The 17733-nt window shown below is 42.2% G+C and overlaps 1 protein-coding gene across 3 annotated transcripts in view; it reads left to right on the plus strand.

Annotated features, from left to right (window-relative positions):
- Positions 1-17733, plus strand: part of RECK (reversion inducing cysteine rich protein with kazal motifs) — a gene marked incomplete at its 5' end in the record, with an annotated part of 52094 nt that overhangs the window by 23464 nt on the left and 10897 nt on the right. For all 3 annotated transcript variants that reach the window (XM_080976583.1, XM_080976584.1, XM_080976585.1), the window contains 10 exons: positions 858-1125; positions 1796-1975; positions 3918-4130; positions 4512-4648; positions 6345-6485; positions 11894-12082; positions 12542-12661; positions 13071-13242; positions 13823-14018; positions 15801-16011. In XM_080976583.1, the coding sequence (XP_080832709.1) occupies positions 858-1125; positions 1796-1975; positions 3918-4130; positions 4512-4648; positions 6345-6485; positions 11894-12082; positions 12542-12661; positions 13071-13242; positions 13823-14018; positions 15801-16011 (1827 nt within the window). The remainder of the gene's footprint in view (positions 1-857; positions 1126-1795; positions 1976-3917; positions 4131-4511; positions 4649-6344; positions 6486-11893; positions 12083-12541; positions 12662-13070; positions 13243-13822; positions 14019-15800; positions 16012-17733) is intronic.

Here is a 17733-nt window from a genome sequence, read left to right on the forward strand (position 1 = left end):
ACCTTCCTCTCCTGATCTGTGGTTGCTCTTTAGAGAGTGATCTGTTTTATTTCTGTATAATAAACATGTAAGAGGGTCATCATGCTGCAGTTTGCTTGGCCACAGACAGGTGGCACTGAGAACAACAGCAAGATGACAGTCTTCAGGGAGCTGCTGGGCCCTTATAGCAGCATCAGAGAGTATCTGCAGACCCAGGCAAGCAGTGGAGGAACAGTCCCTATAGACTGAGGCAGTAATTGTGGCAGGAGAAGTTCTAAGGGGAGGGAGGCTTGGTGTGGTCTGAGTGGGGAGGGAGGCATCCATCTCTCATGCCTTTCAAGCCTTTTCCCTCCTTCTGTGTAAGAGTATTCTGCTCAAAGGCACCTGCTTTGGGGGCTCTCCCGCTCAATGCAGCCTTCGGATCTGTACCAGCAATAGTGGCATAAGGTGGAACAGGGAAGGTCTAACTCAGGCATCCCCAACCTGTGGCCCTCTAGATGTTTTGGCCTACAACTCCCATGATCCCTAGCTAACAGGACTAGTGGTCAGGGATGATGGGAATTGTAGTCCAAAACATCTGGAGGGCCGAAGGTTGGGGATGCCTGGTCTAACTAGTTACTGTTGGGGGGGGGGAAGATTGGTGGGAGGTTGGGGGAAGGGTTGGCAAGTGGAGCAAGCAGGGTGCAGTCACTAATCTGAAGGGGGAAAAAACAGTCTTTCTGCCTGCTCTTTAAAGAATAGATACAATGCAGCATTTTTATATATAAAGCAATTTTTAATTGCATTATATTAAATTTTAACGTGCTGATGTTTTGACACTGTGATGTAAACACAACTATGTGACAGGTAGCAGTATTTATTTCTTCTCTGCTATTTAGGTTTATACTGCTGTGATAGAGCAGAAGATTATGCCTGCCAAACAGCTTGTAAAAGGATCCTGATGTCAATGAAAACAGAGCTTGAAATTGTGGATGGACTTATTGAAAGCTGTAAAACGATGCCTCTGCCACAGGATCCTCTATGGCAATGTTTCCTTGAGAGCTCAAGATCTGTTCACCCTGGGGTCACTCTGCACCCTCCACCTTCAACAGGTCTGGATGGTGCTAAATTACACTGCTGTTCTAAAGCAAATACTTCCATATGTAGGTGAGTACATTTTGCATTTTCTTTCCATCTTTTATAGGCTCTCCTTTGGGTGCTTGATGTTTCAAAATGGGACTCAGCTCCTCCTATGGCTTGGGGAGGCTGGGAACCTTGTGATTTCAAAGGATGTTGTGAGCCCTCTCCTTGTGTTGGAGCCTAGAAAATGATCTGACCATTCTGTCTTGCAAAGCCCTGTGGATGGTTCCCCATAAGACCCAACAATCGTCTGATTGTCCATGCTTGCAGAGCGCTTATATACAACAGGACTTGCGAATCACCAGTGCTTGCAAAGCCCTGTGTCAAACATTTTATAGAACTCAGCAATCAGCTGATTGGTGGCAGCTGAGCTGCAGGCGGTGCTTTTTGCCCACGTGGTTTGATTTCAAATGCTGCAGGCAAACTGCAGCAGCAGCAGCACACACCCACACACCCTGCCAGTGCCACCAGCCAAACTTGGCCCATAGGGAATGGGGGAAATAACGATCTGGCCAGACCCAATTTCTTACCCTTAATTACTAGATCAACTACATCCTGTAACCTAGAGAGAATTGCATATGTTTTCCATGGTATAGGAACACCATATTTTGAGCAATACATCTTGTGAGTTAAATCATAAGCATTATAATCCAAGGTTTTGTCTTCATTTTATTCCCTTGTGTTTCTTTTTCCACAGAGATTTATGCACTAAACTTTATAGCAGCAGCTGGGGCAATACACAGAGCTGGCAAGAATTTGATCGCTTTTGTGAGTATAACCCAGTCGAAGTTTCCATGTTGACCTGTTTAGCAGATGTACGTGAACCTTGTCAGCTGGGCTGTAGAAATCTTACTTACTGCACTAATTTTAATAACAGGTAGGAAAGGTACACTTGAGTATTTTCTTCAGAATATATTGTTTTTGGATGAAATGTATAATTAGGTAGAGCTGGTATAGTTTACTTGGTAATGTGGGATTTGGAGAGCTCCCCCCCCCCCCCCCATTTTGAACATGGTTGCTTTATAAAGAATGTTAAAAGATGTTATCGGGTGCTGGAAGAAGAGAGTTCAATCTTCCTCCAACTGCTGAGCCTGCTAACTCTCTGTGATTTTACTGTGATTGAAAATTTAGATAACCATGATTATATATTATGCCAATAGATTACAAATTCATTGTTTTTGATTTTGCATTTACTTCTAGATTTATAGGAGCTGGTTTACATGTACAGTCGTACCTCGGCTCCCAAACGCCTTGGGAGTCAAACATTTTGGCTCACAAACGATCGAAAACCGGAAGTAAGTGTTCCAGTTTTCGAACGTTCTTTCGGAAGCCAAACGTCTGCTGCGGCTTCCACAGCTTCTGATTGGCTCCAGGCGCTTCCTGCAGCTAATTTGAAGCCGTGCTTTAGAAGTTGGAATGTTTGGGAAGTCAAACGGACTTCTGGAATGGATTCTGTTTTACTTCCAAGATACGACTGTATTGGTTACTAGCCTAGGGTTTTCCGTTTCATTTTGTCAAATGAGAAACAGTCTTTTAAAAAGGCTGATTCTGAGCATTTCTCTCTTTCTCGTCACATGAAAATATTGCTTCTCAGGTATGTAAAGGAACATACCTTTCAGGAAGCTTTAGCAATGGTGAATAGGTCACCTACTGTTGCAAGGCAAGTAACAACAGCATTTTCGAACTCAAGAACTTCAGCACTGCCCTAGGATCAGTGAGTTTAAACTGTAGCATTTCTAGCAAAACATTCATATTATAAGCACTTTAAGGAAGGATGTTCTCCAGACAACTTTACTGAAAAGAGTTCACTTATAATCGGTAGGATATGAAATGTCAATATACTGCGTATATTATTCTGATTGATACATGTCTCAGCTGTATCACTGTGATTATAAGTTCTTGTTATAATACTATATTTTGATTTAAAGACAGAATGATTTCTATGTCAAGTTGTGTTTGATTATGTGTATTTTAATAATTAATAATAATACATATTATGGGTTTAACATGCTTAATAATGTATTGCTTTGTGCCCCTTAATTTGAGGCATATTAAGAATTGATTCTTAACGTATTTGTCCTCAGATGCTGGGCTCTGACTTCCATAATATTAATAATCTATTATTGATCACTTGTGTTTATGTACAGCACCTTCCTGACAAGGCACCCAAGGTGGTTTTTCAGTTTTAAAATACTAAAATAAATAAATGGCATAAGCTATAGAGAAGTACAGAATCCTTTCAAGCTGACTGAAGACCATTTCCTCAGGAGCTGATGTCACAAGCTTCCTGGCTTGGGCTTCCTCACTTTCACCTTCCCTCAGCACACACAAGCAGAGGTGGCCCATCCCGTTTCACCGCCCAAGCCGAAGTGGGAAGATCCTGCCCTGTGTGTGTACCATCTGACCCCCTTTGCCACCCGCCACTGAAACCTCATTTACCAGTGTTGTGTGGCTGCGGCTACTGGATTGCAGCGAGATCTCATGCAAGCCCTGTGAGATCTTGTGGCAGCCCCATGAGATCATGCAGAAGCCTCCACACAATCTCACAGGGCTTGCATGAGATCTTGCCAGAATCTGGTGCAACCACTTTTCACTTCTCCAGTGGCGGTTGAGGGGGGCAGCCTTGGAATCTGGCACCCGGGATAGGACGGTCCTGCACACAAGTCTAAAGTATCCTCCGGGAAGGGACTTAGCACCAACAGCTCTCTGACCATTGATTTGTTAGGAGATGGTGGCATTCAGTCCCTGGCCTGGATAGACATTCATATTGAGTTCAAAAGCATTTTCTGTATGACTCCATACTGTATCTTTCCTTGAAGGCCAACTGAACTCTTCAGGAGCTGCAATGCCCAATCAGACCAAGGAGCCATGAATGACATGAAACTTTGGGAGAAAGGAACAATTAAGATGCCATTTATCAATATTCCTGTTCTTGATATTAAAAAATGCCAGCCGGAAATGTGGAAGGCGATTGCTTGTTCACTGCAGATAAAGCCGTGTCACAGTAAATCTAGAGGGAGCATAATCTGCAAGTAAGTGGGTGGCAGGGTTCTTCCAGTTGCTGGGAACTGCAGGAGAGGAGAATCCTGCATCTAGATGGCCGCAGTGAGAGCAGGATTAGATGGGCACTAGTTGATAATAATAATAAAAAAGTATTCAGAATTTACAGTCGAGCAGCAGGGACATAAATCTGGTTTAACAATAATAAAAACTAAAGCAGAACAACTTAATTTTGAGAATATGGAAATATAATCTTAAACTAAGGCCAAGGTATTGGGGGTATTTAGAAGAAGTTATTAGAATTAGACTAGGATGTGTATTAGGGGTAGAGAGAGTTTATTGGATTAACTTGGCCTATGCAATCTGAGCAGTGTACATGTGTGTAATGTGTAAATACTTTGTTGTTTCTGAAGGTCGGATTGCGTGGAAATTCTCAAGAAATGTGGAGATTTAAGCAAATTTCCTGAGGGACACATGGCCGAGAGCATCTGTGAACTTCTGTCTCCAACCGATGACTTGGAGACTTGCATACCTTTAGATACATATGTTCGTAAGTACAGGCATCCCCTCACTTATGCGTGATCGACTTGCACGCAACCACGTATATGTGCGGTGGCGGGAAGTTAGTAGATGAATAGATTCAAACCAGGAAATGGTAGGAGAGAGCTGGTGAGTCCTTCTGGCTCATGAAGATACCCTCCCTGGAGCCTGAAGCAGATTTCACAAAGCCCTAAAGAGACCAGAAGCACAGCAGGGCTTTGTTTAGGGTGCTTGGCCTCCCTGCCTAGCAGCTGATACACGTGGTAGCACAGCAGCAGCAGCTGTGTTCCCAAGTGCCCTCCAGCCTCCCAGCAGCCCCAGGGCTTCAACTCTCTTCAACTGGTTGTGTGGAGAGAGAGTGGGACTGAGAGCAGGAGAGCAGGAAAAAATGGGCTTTTTAGAGGGTGCTCCCCACTTAATGCAATTTTCACTTATGTGCGCGGGGCCCCAAAACATAACCCCCATGTAAGTGGGGGGACGCCTGTACTGAAGAACTAACCTTATGTGTTGAAGTTAGAATTCACAAACACGTCTACAGAATTGTTAAAAAGCAGAATCATAGAACTAGAATTGGAGGGGATTGTAAGGTTGGAAGCATCCTAGAGAGTCATCTAGTCCAACCCCCTACATGTCCCCCCCCCCCCAACAACACAGGAAGATGAGGGGGAGTAATTGAGCTTTTTTTAAAAAAAAAACACAAGCATTTTATTGATGCTGATAAAGAAAAAGAAAATACTCTGAGCATGTGCAGCTTCACATTTTGATCTCCCTTAACTGGCTTAACTCGTCCATATGCACAGGTAGCCTGTAAAGTGAAGCACCACGCAGCCTGATGCCAAAATACCTGCCCAAGGAAATCTAGGAAGGAGCTGCCAGGCACTTTACATGCACTCAGCAATCTTTTTTTCTTCTTTATTGAAAGTTAGAAAAATACATAATTATGTGTGCACTCAAGATGGTGAGACATAAATAAAAGAGAGACAGCACCCGTGTAGAAGGCAAAGTAAAGAGGGAAAGGGAAGAAAACCAAAACTCTATACTTTACAAAGTTGTTACTGTAATTCACCAGATCTTAACCTATTACATTGTTTGTAAGAAGGGATTCCAAATATCATTGAATTTGTCCATGGCAAGTCTGTGTTTATATGCAAGTTGTTTGTATGTTGTGAGTTTGTATAGGTCTTCGATCCAACTGTAGAAGGGAGCCGCATTTTTATTTTTCCAATTCATCAGTATCAGTCTTTTTGCCCTGGTAAGGGAGCGGAGAGTCCACACATACTGTCCTTTTGTAAGGCTCCATGTGCTGTGCTGGAGTGCTTGAGCCTTGAGGCTTTGCTCAGGTTTGCAGAGGCTTATATGCACATAGTGCTCACTTACGGTTTAGCATTACACTGGTACCTTGGTTTACGAACTTAATCCGTTGCAGAAGTCTTAAACCAAAGCGTTCTTAAACCAAGACATGCTTTCCCATAGCAGCAGGGGACTCAATTTACACTGAACAGGAAGCGGAACATTTTCTGCTTTCATGGCAAAGTTCACAAACCAAAACACCTACTTCCAGGTTTGCAGTATTCTTAATCCAAGTTGTTCATAAACCAAGCTGTTCTTGAACCAAGGTACCACTGTATATGTGAACTAGGCTACCATGTCACCACTTTGTTTTCCGCTCTGTAGATGACCTCTATTTAACTCCCTTGTCTTTTCAGGCCCAAGCACTTTAGGGAACATTGTGGATGATGTTACACACCCCTGTAACCCAAATCCTTGTGCTGCCAATCAGTTATGTGAAGTCAATAGAAAAGGATGTCAGACTGGGGAACCATGTCTTCCTTATTTTTGTATACAGGGTAAGTTTACAATAGTTGCACTCCCAGCTATATTCGCAGGTTTGTTTTTAGAAAGAACTCTGTTAGCTGTATGTAGGATTCTGATAATCCAAGAACAACATTAGAATTTTCAGAATTGATATTAAGGTTCTTCTGGTTTGCCCAGTGCCTAATTAACTGAGAACGGGGGGCAGAAGAGAGAGGCCTTTTCCTGTAGTGTCCTTTGGCATCCGCCACCAATAGTTTCTTTTTCAGGTGGCTTTTAGCTAGGCAACGTTATTCACGTGTGGAGATCTTTTACGGCTGGTTTTTTTTAATGAATATTTTATATAATTTGTTGTTTGAATTGTTCTTTGGGAGTTATGAGAGGGAGCTATTTTATTTGATTACAGTTAACATACTCTTACTTTAACAAGTCAACTGCCTTTGATGATTTAGTCATGTATTCTACTCAATATTGATACAGAGCAGAACTCCAGCGCATAGTTAGCAGAGTAAAAACTTAAACATGTTGCAGGATTCCAAAAAATAGACCAAAGGCAATTGTAGTTCACCCAGCAGAGCTTTATTGCTACTGAAGGCAAATGAGCATAATGGTCACAAATCCAATACATTCACAATTGGCACTGTCCATAAGAAATCCAGTTGCAGCAGACTTAACTTGTAAGTTTAAGCAAATAATTTATAATACGACACTTAACACTTATACAGAACAACACACGAGAAGGAAAGAGAGACAGAAAAGAGTGAAACCCAGCCTCCTTCTGGCCTTACTGTTACAATCAGCATGACCTTGACAGAAAAGATAACAGGACCAGTTCAAGCCAGCGTCTCTGAAGGAATAACCCAAACATCATGAATAGTTTAAATTAAAAAATTGTCCAGTAGCACCTTAGAGACCAACTAAGTTTGTTCTGGGTATCAGCTTTCGTGTGCATGCACACTGTTTCTTTCACACAGAGAAGCTTCCAGAAAGAACCCTCTTGAATTAATTAGAATAGGAAAGATCTCTACACATCAGATCAATAGTTCTGTACTAAGAAATACAAAGTGACAGATTTTTTGTTTAGAAATGTAACATAATAAAATAAAATAAAATAAACCTCCAGTGAGGCCTTTCCCATGTAAATGTGTTTAAGACTGAAGTGTTAGACTGAAAGGCTAACATTTTGAACTTTATAGTAAATCCCAATGAATTCAGAGAGATTTACATGTATTGTCTTCATAAGCATGGTAGGCTTGAGGTGAGACATCTTTATTTTCTAATGTACATTGGAAGAGAAGGATAGAAATTATTGAATGAATAAACAAACGAACATTGTGTCGGGAATCAAGCCTTTATCAGGAGAAACTGGCCACTCTCCAGGCACCCGGCTTGATCTCCTGTTGACCTCCCTGTCTGCATTCCCAGCAAGATACAGGCTAGGTCGCGATAGGCGATCCTTCTCAGCGTGAGAAGAACACCCCCCCTCTTTCCTGCCCCCCTGGGCAGGGAAAAGAGATAGACAGAAACGTATTTACATGCCTTTATTTCTGTCTTTGCAGCGTTACAAAAAACATGACTGCTCTCTTCAAGCTCCAGCAGTCGAGAGGGAAACACTTCCTGTACAAGAGCAAAAGGAAGAGCTCATATTACACTCTGAGCTAATTCCGGTGCATTGCCCTGTGAATTGACTGTCCCTCTGTTTCCCACGGAACAGTCCTAACATTCCATCATGTGCTGTTTTCAAGCTAGCAGCTCGCGGCTGCATTGCTTCTATATCGTAACATACTCCCCCATATGAATCAATGTGCGCTGCGAGCAAAGCTTGAGCCAGAGAAGAAAACAAACAGTTGTTATACATATAACACTCCCCTGTTGTTTCAGTTCCACCCTTGGAACTACCCGCCACTGGTTTCCCCAGTGTACCTCTCTGGTTGTCTGACTTCCAAGGAATGAGTGCATCTGCATTACCTTGGCTAGGGAATGTAGTGTTACGCTTAGCAACTCCCTGTTGTGTCTTTGTCTCTGACTTAGACACAGCTTTAACCTGTCTTGAGTTGTCAACAATAGTAACACATGCTACAGCTGAGTTAGCAAACTCTTTTGAATACCTCTTGGGTGGTACGCCCTTTGTAACTCTCTCAGACCTGCGTATAAGGTGCTGATCCTTTGTGTGAGATTTCCTCTCAATGACTGTGTCAACTGAGCTCTTTGAGCTATCACTGTCACTCTCAGTACCACTGTAATCAGTAAAATCATCATCTGAATTGTCCTCAGTGGGAAATGTGTGAACAATTACTCTCTCCTTTTCAGGAGCACTCTCTAGAAATTTTGTGAGAATCACCTGACCAGATTCAGACAAAATTACTCTGTAGAGACCCTTTTCATAACCCACAAAAATGCCTCTAGCATTCTTTACTCCACCTGGAGCATCAGATTTCACATGAGACCCAAAAACCTTAAAATGGGCAACAGAAGGTTTTCTGTGGAATAGCTTTTCAAAAGGAGAACTTCCTAAACCTTTTGAAACCTTTCTCAACCGAGAGTAACAATAACACAATAATGATTCCGCCCAATACTCATGTGGCAAATGTGAACTCAGCAATTGTGCCTTCATCCCATTTTGCAATTCTTTGTTCACTTGCAAACAGACACTTTTGTTCCATGCTCCTGCAGAAACAGCAGTCTTGTGCCTTATCCCTTTCTTATCCAGGAAATCCTGAAAATCCTGTAAAAGAAAAACTGGCTTTTCATCTGTGAAAAGACAATCAATGTTAGCATCATGAACATCCTTAACCTTGTCACAAAACTCTTTAAACCTTTCTAAGGCTTCTTGTGGTTTGTGCATTATGTATGTTCACACATAATGAGAGAAATAATCCACACACACAAGATAATATCTTGCATTGCCTCTAGATGGTGCTAGAGGACCAATCACATCAGCATACACTTGCTGAAAAGCTTTGGTTACTTGCGTTGTCTTCTGGACGTTTTTCTTCATACCTGCAAGAGAAATCATGTTAGGCTCAGATGCATTACAACTTATGCAATCACTTTGATCAAAAGTCAACAAATACAGTCCATCTTTCTCTCTGGCAGAAAGATACAGCTCTCCATCTTTGAAGATTTTGCAGCTTTCTCTATCATAGGACAAAATCACTCCTTTCTTTGTGATCTGCGAAACACTCAGCAGATTGAACTTTAAATCAGGAACCAAATGCACATTGTTAATAGTTAAGTTCAGACTCTCAAGATACACAGTTCCAAACCCGGTCGCTTTCAGCTCCTGGCCATTGGCCTGTTTCACAGTGAAACTTTGCTTCTTAAACGTTGAAAACAGTCCTCGGCGCGACGTCATGTGTTGCGTGCAACCCGTGTCAAGAACAAAAGCGTTCTCTGTTGAAAATTCGGCTTTTGTTGACAGCAATGCTTTTGCAGGTTTCACCTGGGACTTGATACTCCTTTTGCCTGATGCCTCAGGCTTTGCAGAGCTCCCCTTAGCTCCTTTCTGTTGACGTGGCGTCTTACAATTCCGCTGAAGATGCCCAGTCTGTCCACAATTGTTGCAACGGACAACGTTCAAAGCAACAGCCTGTTCTTCACTAGCAATAGCAGTGGGGGTGTCAGAACTCCGAGCTTCTCTCCCCCTGTCTTTGACATCTATTGCAGCAAGTCGGTCTCTCTCATTGAGAATCACTGAACAAATTCTCTCCTCCGTAAGATCTCGGGCAGGTAGAGAACCAAGCTGACTTGCAACTGTTTTATAAGTCCGATTAAGGCTGTTAATAATCATGAAGCAGAATATCTCTTCCTGAAGAGGGAAATTGCATTGCGCCATCTGCTGGCGTAAGAATTTCATCTCTGTCAGATGCGCTTGTACATCTCCATCAGGCGCTAGCCTCAGATTGGTCAGTTTTTCAAAATGCAGCAACGCTGAAGAACCAGCATCTCTTTGATGTATTCTACGCAGCGTTTGCCAAATCTCACGCGCGTATTCCAAATCCTGAATATGCACAAGTTGATCATCTGAGATACACAGAATTATGGCCGTCCTGGCTCTCACATTCTGTGAATTCCAACCTGGCGTTGGTGCAGCAGGGATGGGGTTATCAATCATCCCAAAAATCCTCTGATTCTGAAGCAGGGCTTTCATCTTTACAGACCATGATGAATAATTGTCATTAGTCAGTGGAGGTGGGTAAGGTAAGCCTCCCCCCTTCCTGGCATCCATTTTGAATCCAAGCCTCAGCTCTCACTCTCAAGCCTGCACCTGGCAGCTAAACGCAGGCAGCTCCGGAAAGTCCCTCCAAGAGCAGTGAGACAACAGACAAAACAAACGCTGGAATTTTACCAGTGTTTTTTTTCCCAGCCTTTTACAGTCCCAGCCCCTCTTCCGTTGGCTAGTAAATTTCCATTTTCTTTCAAGCTAACTATCTCCGAAGTAGCTGAAAACATTGACGTCTCGTTGCTTAGCAACTGGACTTGGCTTATCAAGCCTCAGGAATGCGAAATATGCAGGCTGTTTCTCCGTGCTGTTTTCATCCAAAAGCAGACACTCAGTGAACCGAAGAATGCTTCAATTCGCGTTCACTCTCACAGCCATAAAATCACCATACCTTGAGGGAATCCGTTGCTCAGCAAAAACACCTCCTCTGGTGCTCAGCCGTCTTGTAGCTTCCGTCCGCCCGCTACCACATTCTTTCTTTATCTCCTTGCAGAGGATGAAATACGATCCATCAACCTCTCTTGCTGCTTTCATGGATCGAAACCATCGGCTCCGTGCTACCAGATGTCGGGAATCAAGCCTTTATCAGGAGAAACTGGCAACTCTCCAGGCACCCGGCTTGATCTCCTGTTGACCTCCCTGTCTGCATTCCCCAGCAGGATACAGGCTAGGTCGCGATAGGCGATCCTTCTCAGCGTGAGAAGAACACTCCCCCTCTTTCCTGCCCCCCTGGGCAGGGGAAAGAGATAGACAGAAACGTATTTACATGCCTTTATTTCTGTCTTTGCAGCGTTACAAAAAACATGACTGCTCTCTTCAAGCTCCAGCAGTCGAGAGGGAAACACTTCCTGTACTTCCTGTACAAGAGCAAAAGGAAGAGCTCATATTACACTCTGAGCTAATTCCGGTGCATTGCCCTGTGAATTGACTCTCCCTCTGTTTCCCACGGAACAGTCCTAACATTCCATCATGTGCTGTTTTCAAGCTAGCAGCTCGCGGCTGCATTGCTTCTATGGTTCTTGCTCTTGAAGACACATTTCTGGAGATGAAACGGTTCTATCTTCCAGTTTCTTCTGTACCTTCAAATGTAAAGTAGTATGCTACACCTTTTCCCAAAATAATTTTTTTACATGTGTAGTCTTTCTTGCTATGTAAAAGCCTTTAAATATTTCTGGAACATAATCGTCTGTAGTTCAGTAACACTTTGCCATCTTTGCACAGGCTGCAAGTTGGGCGAAGCTTCCGATTTTATTGTCCGCCAAGGTACCCTCATCCAGGTTCCGTCCTCTGCAGGAGATGTTGGTTGCTATAAGATCTGCACGTGTGGCCAGAGTGGGCTGCTGGAAAACTGTAAGGAACTGCACTGTGTTGACCTCCAAAAATCATGCATTGTTGGAGGGGAAAGAAAAGGTATGTACTGTTGCAGATTATTAAGCTCTGAAAATTTCCTGTTCTCTGGTAGCATAAGGAAGGGCATCTGAGAGTGCAACTCCCAAACTGGCTCAGCCTCAGGAAGCAAAGTTTATGTTGGGATCTTCAGTGTCTTAGACTTGGTGGTTGTTAAAAGTTTTGTTCCTGGCCAGCTTCCCTAGGTAGGTGAAGTTATATACGTGAGGGAGAGCAAGGAGTCCAGAGTAAATGTGGGCACCTTGGGGCCTTTTCCCCACCTTGCTTTTTCTGAGGAGGTGCAGGGTGACAGAGCAGTGGCAATAGTTCTCTTGCCTGCCACCTTTCGTCTTTGTCCGGCTATTCCTCTTTCCTCCCCCTGGGACCTTCCCGTTGGAGAGTTTTGCTCCCTGTAGGGTGCAGACTGTTGTTTCTGCTTTTCCCTGAAGCACCTCTTTATTAATGCATTTGTTTTATTTTAAGGCCACGGAAAACCTTTCAAAATAGGTTGCAATGTCTGTTCTTGTTTTGCTGGGAATCTGATCTGCTCCACTCGCCAGTGTCTAAATGAATACAACTCAGATGATGAGCATGACATTACAGGTAGGATTTGTGTGTTGTGTGGTGTGTTTTATTTTCTGGCTGTACTTTGCCCAGATATTCCCTGTAGCAACTCTTTGAGGCTGCTATTGAAGACAGTTCAGTGGCTTGTCCAGTATTCAGAATCCAGCAGTTAAATGCAAAGCAAATCCCATAATTCTAATAATAAATGAATGTTCATATCTTCCTGTAACAGATTTAAAAAAGAAGAGCCATGCTCCCAACACAGCTGTGCGATTAAATTCTTTTATTTCAGTGGGCTTAAGTGTGGTTAAACTCTGTTTTGGATCATGGCCGTTCAAATCAGGCTTGCTAGTCTGCGCTTTTGCTATAGATATTAGGAGAACACACCTCAGAATTCCAGCCTCTTTGGGAATCTGCAAGTTCCTAACAAAAGCTTTAACTCTTTCAGGTCTGCCATGTAACTGTGCTGATCAGTTTGTCCCAGTGTGTGGACAGAACGGTCGTACCTATCCAAGCGTATGTATAGCGCGTTGTGTTGGGCTTCAGGACAATCAGTTTGAATTTGGATCCTGCATCTCCAAGGATCCTTGCAACCCTAATCCCTGCCTTAAAAATCAGAGGTAAATATTTAAGAAAATCTGTAGCACTCTAGGAAATTAGCTTGCTTATAAAAATTCAGTTGTGCCATAACATAATTTGGCTTACGTACAGACAAGGATGAATTCAAACTAGTCACCATATCAGTCAGTAGGTGTTCTGCTTAACTTGTACATTGATCATTTTCAAGAGGAGATTTCGATTTTGCCCATTTGTTTTTTCTTGCAGTTTCCTTCCTATTGTGTTATTTTTTGTAAGTAATTGGTTGCCGTAGATTTGCTATTGGGAGAGTCGTGAGAGGTCCCACCTCAGAGAATGTGATCTTTCACCCCGTCTTCCTGCACCCTGGAAGTGAAGCATACAACTACATATGCAGTGCCCTTCTGTCTACAAGAACAACATAAATTCTTAGGTTTATAGAGGGCTGGAATTCTTTTTGTGTTTGTAATGCAACTGGGTACTTAAATATTTTTGGCACATTACTTTTCTGCCACTCTTTTGGGGCCAGTGTTAACCTCTGCTTTGTTTTCAAAATTATCTCAATCTGTTTTTTTTATATTTTTGGAAAAATAACAAATAACATGAAAATATTATTTAATCCAGATGTATACCAAAGCCACAGGTTTGCTTAACGAGTTTTGAGAAGTTTGGATGTAACCAGTACGAATGTGTGCCCAGACAATTCAATTGTGGTAATCAGTTGCGAGATCCTGTTTGTGATACAGACAATATAGAATATAGCAGTCCATGTGTTCTGCACCAAAAAGGGAAAAGTGTATCATACAAAGGTCCATGTCAGGTATGGAATAATCTTTCACATTACTTAAATATGGTTTTTATTGTTAAATAAAGGTGGACCCAACCAAACTTGTTCCTCTCTGGGTCATTTTTCCTGCTTTGTGCTTCCTCTGTGTTATATTTAACCAGGTGAGAGAATTTGAATGCACCATATATTTTATTAAAAAGGCATTTATTCGCACTGTGCCACCTGAGCTGAAACTGCTAGTAACTATGGATAATGGCACAGTCCTTCTGGGGCTTTGAGGTGTCAAATTACTGATTTGGAACTTCTGTTACTCCTTAAACTCCATCTTAATTTTGATATTTATAGTACTACTATAATGGTAGAAACCAAAGTATTGGGAGTATTAATACCACCTAATATCTGTTAGTTGGTTATACAATTTCAGACTGGGTCAGGTGTTTGAATCCACCTCCATAAAAATGTTTCTCAGACGTGCAGAAGTGCATGTTAAAGACAAAACTAACTTTCAGCCTTCTTGCAAGTTTTATACATGTAAGGAGTATTCTATTGAGGGGAGTGTTCATTCATTTGATTCTCCACCTGTACTCAAATAGTATAGCTGAGCATCATCTTGGGCATTTTGTCTGCTTTCTCTCCGTGGCTTTTAAAATTATTACTGTTGAGCCAGCATGTAGCCATGTCAAACAGCCCATTGGGGCTCCCTGTCAAAAACATAGGTATTTTTATGATGTCCTGGGGATTGTAAGAGATCATACTAGCTAGGAAAAAGATACCGTATTTTTTGCTCTATAAGACTCACTTTTTCCCTCCTAAAAAGTAAGGGGAAATGTGTGTGCGTCTTATGGAGTGAATGCAGGCTGCGCAGCTATCCCAGAAGCCCGAACAGCAAGAGGGATTGCTGCTTTCACTGTGCAGCGATCCCTCTTGTCGTTCTGGCTTCTGAGATTCAGAATTTTTTTTTTCTTGTTTTCCTCCTCCAGAAACTAGGTGCGTATTGTGGTCTGGTGCGTCTTATAGAGCAAAAAATACGGTAGTTTGCAGTCTACAGTTGAAAGCAATTCAGCACAGTATTGTAGGAAGGTTCTTCAGCTTTCCTTTGCTTCTGGCATCCTTCACTATTTTAAATTCAGTCAGAGCTTTTTTCCACAATTCTTTTAAAGTTGAACTACTGTGACCTGCAGGCATTCACAAAGCCTAAAGTAGGGTCAATGGCAGCGTAAAACAATGATTTTACTAATGAAGTCCATAGCTTTTCACTTTCTCAGTAGGCTTAGAGAGGTTTTCACAGAACTGCTTTTTTCTTCCCTGAAGTGGCTTATTCAAGTCACTTCCCCCAGTATCAACAGTTTCAGGCCCCACAATAGGCAGGGAACCATTGATGGTACTGCCACTGGGAGGTGCCTGGAAATGCCCTCCCTGAGATACAGCTGTTTCTCTAACTTTTAGGAAGAACTTTAAAACATTCCTGTTCCCCCAGGCATTTGCTGGCTGAAAGATACAATTTCTGGCAACCTTGAAATTGTTAACTGTGAGGGCATGTGACTGCTTTAGGCATTTTCAAATGTTCATTTTTTAAAAGGTTTCAAATAGATGTTCATTTTATTTTTAATAGTATTGATTTATCACTTTGGCATTTGCTAGCTTAGGTTATTTTGGGAGAAAGGTGGAACAGAACTTTAATATATTTTTATCCAGTTTCTGGTAATTGTATACAGATAGTTTGCTGAGTAGTTTCAGAGATTACATTATGCATTTAATTTGCTATGAACTGTAGATCTATACTGTTTCCATTTTCCGCTTTGTTCCATTTTCCAGTCATTTTGCAAATCAGTTGATTTGGTATGTGGCCATAATGGTGAAACCTACAACAATGTGTGCGCTGCGTATTCTGATCGTGTGGCTATAGACTACAAGGGACCTTGTCAAGCTGTAGGAGTCCTTTCTGACTACAGTTATCAAGGAGAATGTGCGTCTGTTACATGTCCTCGTCTTGCAGCAACTGGATACAAGTCAGTAACCCCACCAGGTCAGAAAACGGATATTGCTATTCTGAAAGGCAGCGATAGAAAAGTAGTGGAGTGGGACCTATTAGAAGGAGCATAGTTTTGGATGCCTTGCTTACCTGTATTAGATTTCCTGATAGGCAGTCTAGTGGGAGCAGCTCTTGGGTGAACCCATAATCATACGTTTTCTGTTTTCACCTTGGGGAGGTATGTGCACAGAGTGGCCTGCTCTCCAGTGAAGTCTTTCTCCCCTCTTCTGTGGAAGAAAAGCAATCTGACAAATCCGGAGATAGTTCTCACATTGCTGTGTAAATCTGAGGATTCAAGAGCAGTTCAGCACAAGTCATGTACAGAAAGGTGCCCATCCTGCAAACCAACACCATACAAACTTGCCCTGTGGAAAACTGATGTGCACTCAATCCCTGGCTTGTGCTTGAGTTACAAATGTTTAGAACAGAAGTAGTCGTTGAATCCATGAACTGTTCATTTTCATTCTTCTTTCAACATATTTTTAACTTACTAGAATCTGCTGCCATAAGACATGTTTATAGGTATTAGCTTATATGGTATAAGCTTAGAGAATTAGACCTGCTAAGGAACTATGGGACACGGGTGGCGCTGTGGGTTAAACCACTGAGCCTCTTGGGCTTGAGATCAGAAGGTCGGCGGTTCAGATCCCCGCGACGGGGTGAGCTCCCGTTGCTCGGTCCCTGCTCCTGCCAACCTAGCAGTTCGAAAGCATGTCAAAGTGCAAGTAGATAAATAGGTACCACTCCAGCGGGAAGGTAAACAGCGTTTCCGTGCGCTGCTCTGGTTCGCCAGAAGTGGCTTAGTCATGCTGGTCACATGACCCGGAAGCTGTATGCCGGCTCCCTTGGCCAATAAAGCAAGATGAACGCCGCAACCCCAGAGTCGTCCACGACTGGACCTAACGGTCAGGGGTCCCTTTACCTTTAAGGAACTATGAGAGAATTGTAGAGTTGGGTCCCCAAGGGCCATCCAGTCCAACCCCCTGCAATGCAGGAATCACAGCTGAAGAATCCGAGACAGATGGTCATCCAACATCCGTTTAAAAAATTCCAATGAAGGAGAGTCCATCGCCTTCTGAGGGGGTCCGTTCCACTATCAAACAGCACTTACTGTTAGAATGGTCTTTCTTTTTTATCTTTTAAAAAAATGCATATTTATTATTATTATTATTATTAATTACGTTATTGGGTTTTTTTAACAGTAACATGATAAATACATCCGAGAAAACAAAGCAAAACTTGGTCGGAATATTCTTTTTTTTTTTTTTTTTTTTTTTTTTTGTAAGAATTTTTATTGGTTTTACAGAATAATTTTAAACAATACAAACAAATAAAAAAAGACATACAAACATGTAAAATTTCATAACCTTTTTTTTCATGTCCCTCTCTTCTCGGACTCCCCCAAACCTCCCCTTCCTACATCCCAATTTCCAAAATTTATTTCAGCAAATTCTAATTAATTTTATCAAATATATTTTTTCTTATTCTTTTCTTCAACTTAATCTTATGTCACTGTAATCTCCTTTTCTTTCTCTAAACCTCGACATTTTAACATTCCTCAATTTTATAATAGTTCTTAAGGTAAATTTTAAATTTCTTCCAATCTTCTTCCGCCGTCTCTTTCCCCTGCTCACGGATTCTGCCAGTCATCTCAGCCAGTGTCATATAGTCTATTACCTTCATCTGCCACTCTTCCAAGGTGGGTAATTCTTCTGT

Source organism: Podarcis pityusensis (assembly GCF_964106645.2).
Source record: "Podarcis pityusensis genome assembly, chromosome: 13".
Classification (NCBI taxonomy): Eukaryota; Metazoa; Chordata; class Lepidosauria; order Squamata; family Lacertidae; genus Podarcis; species Podarcis pityusensis.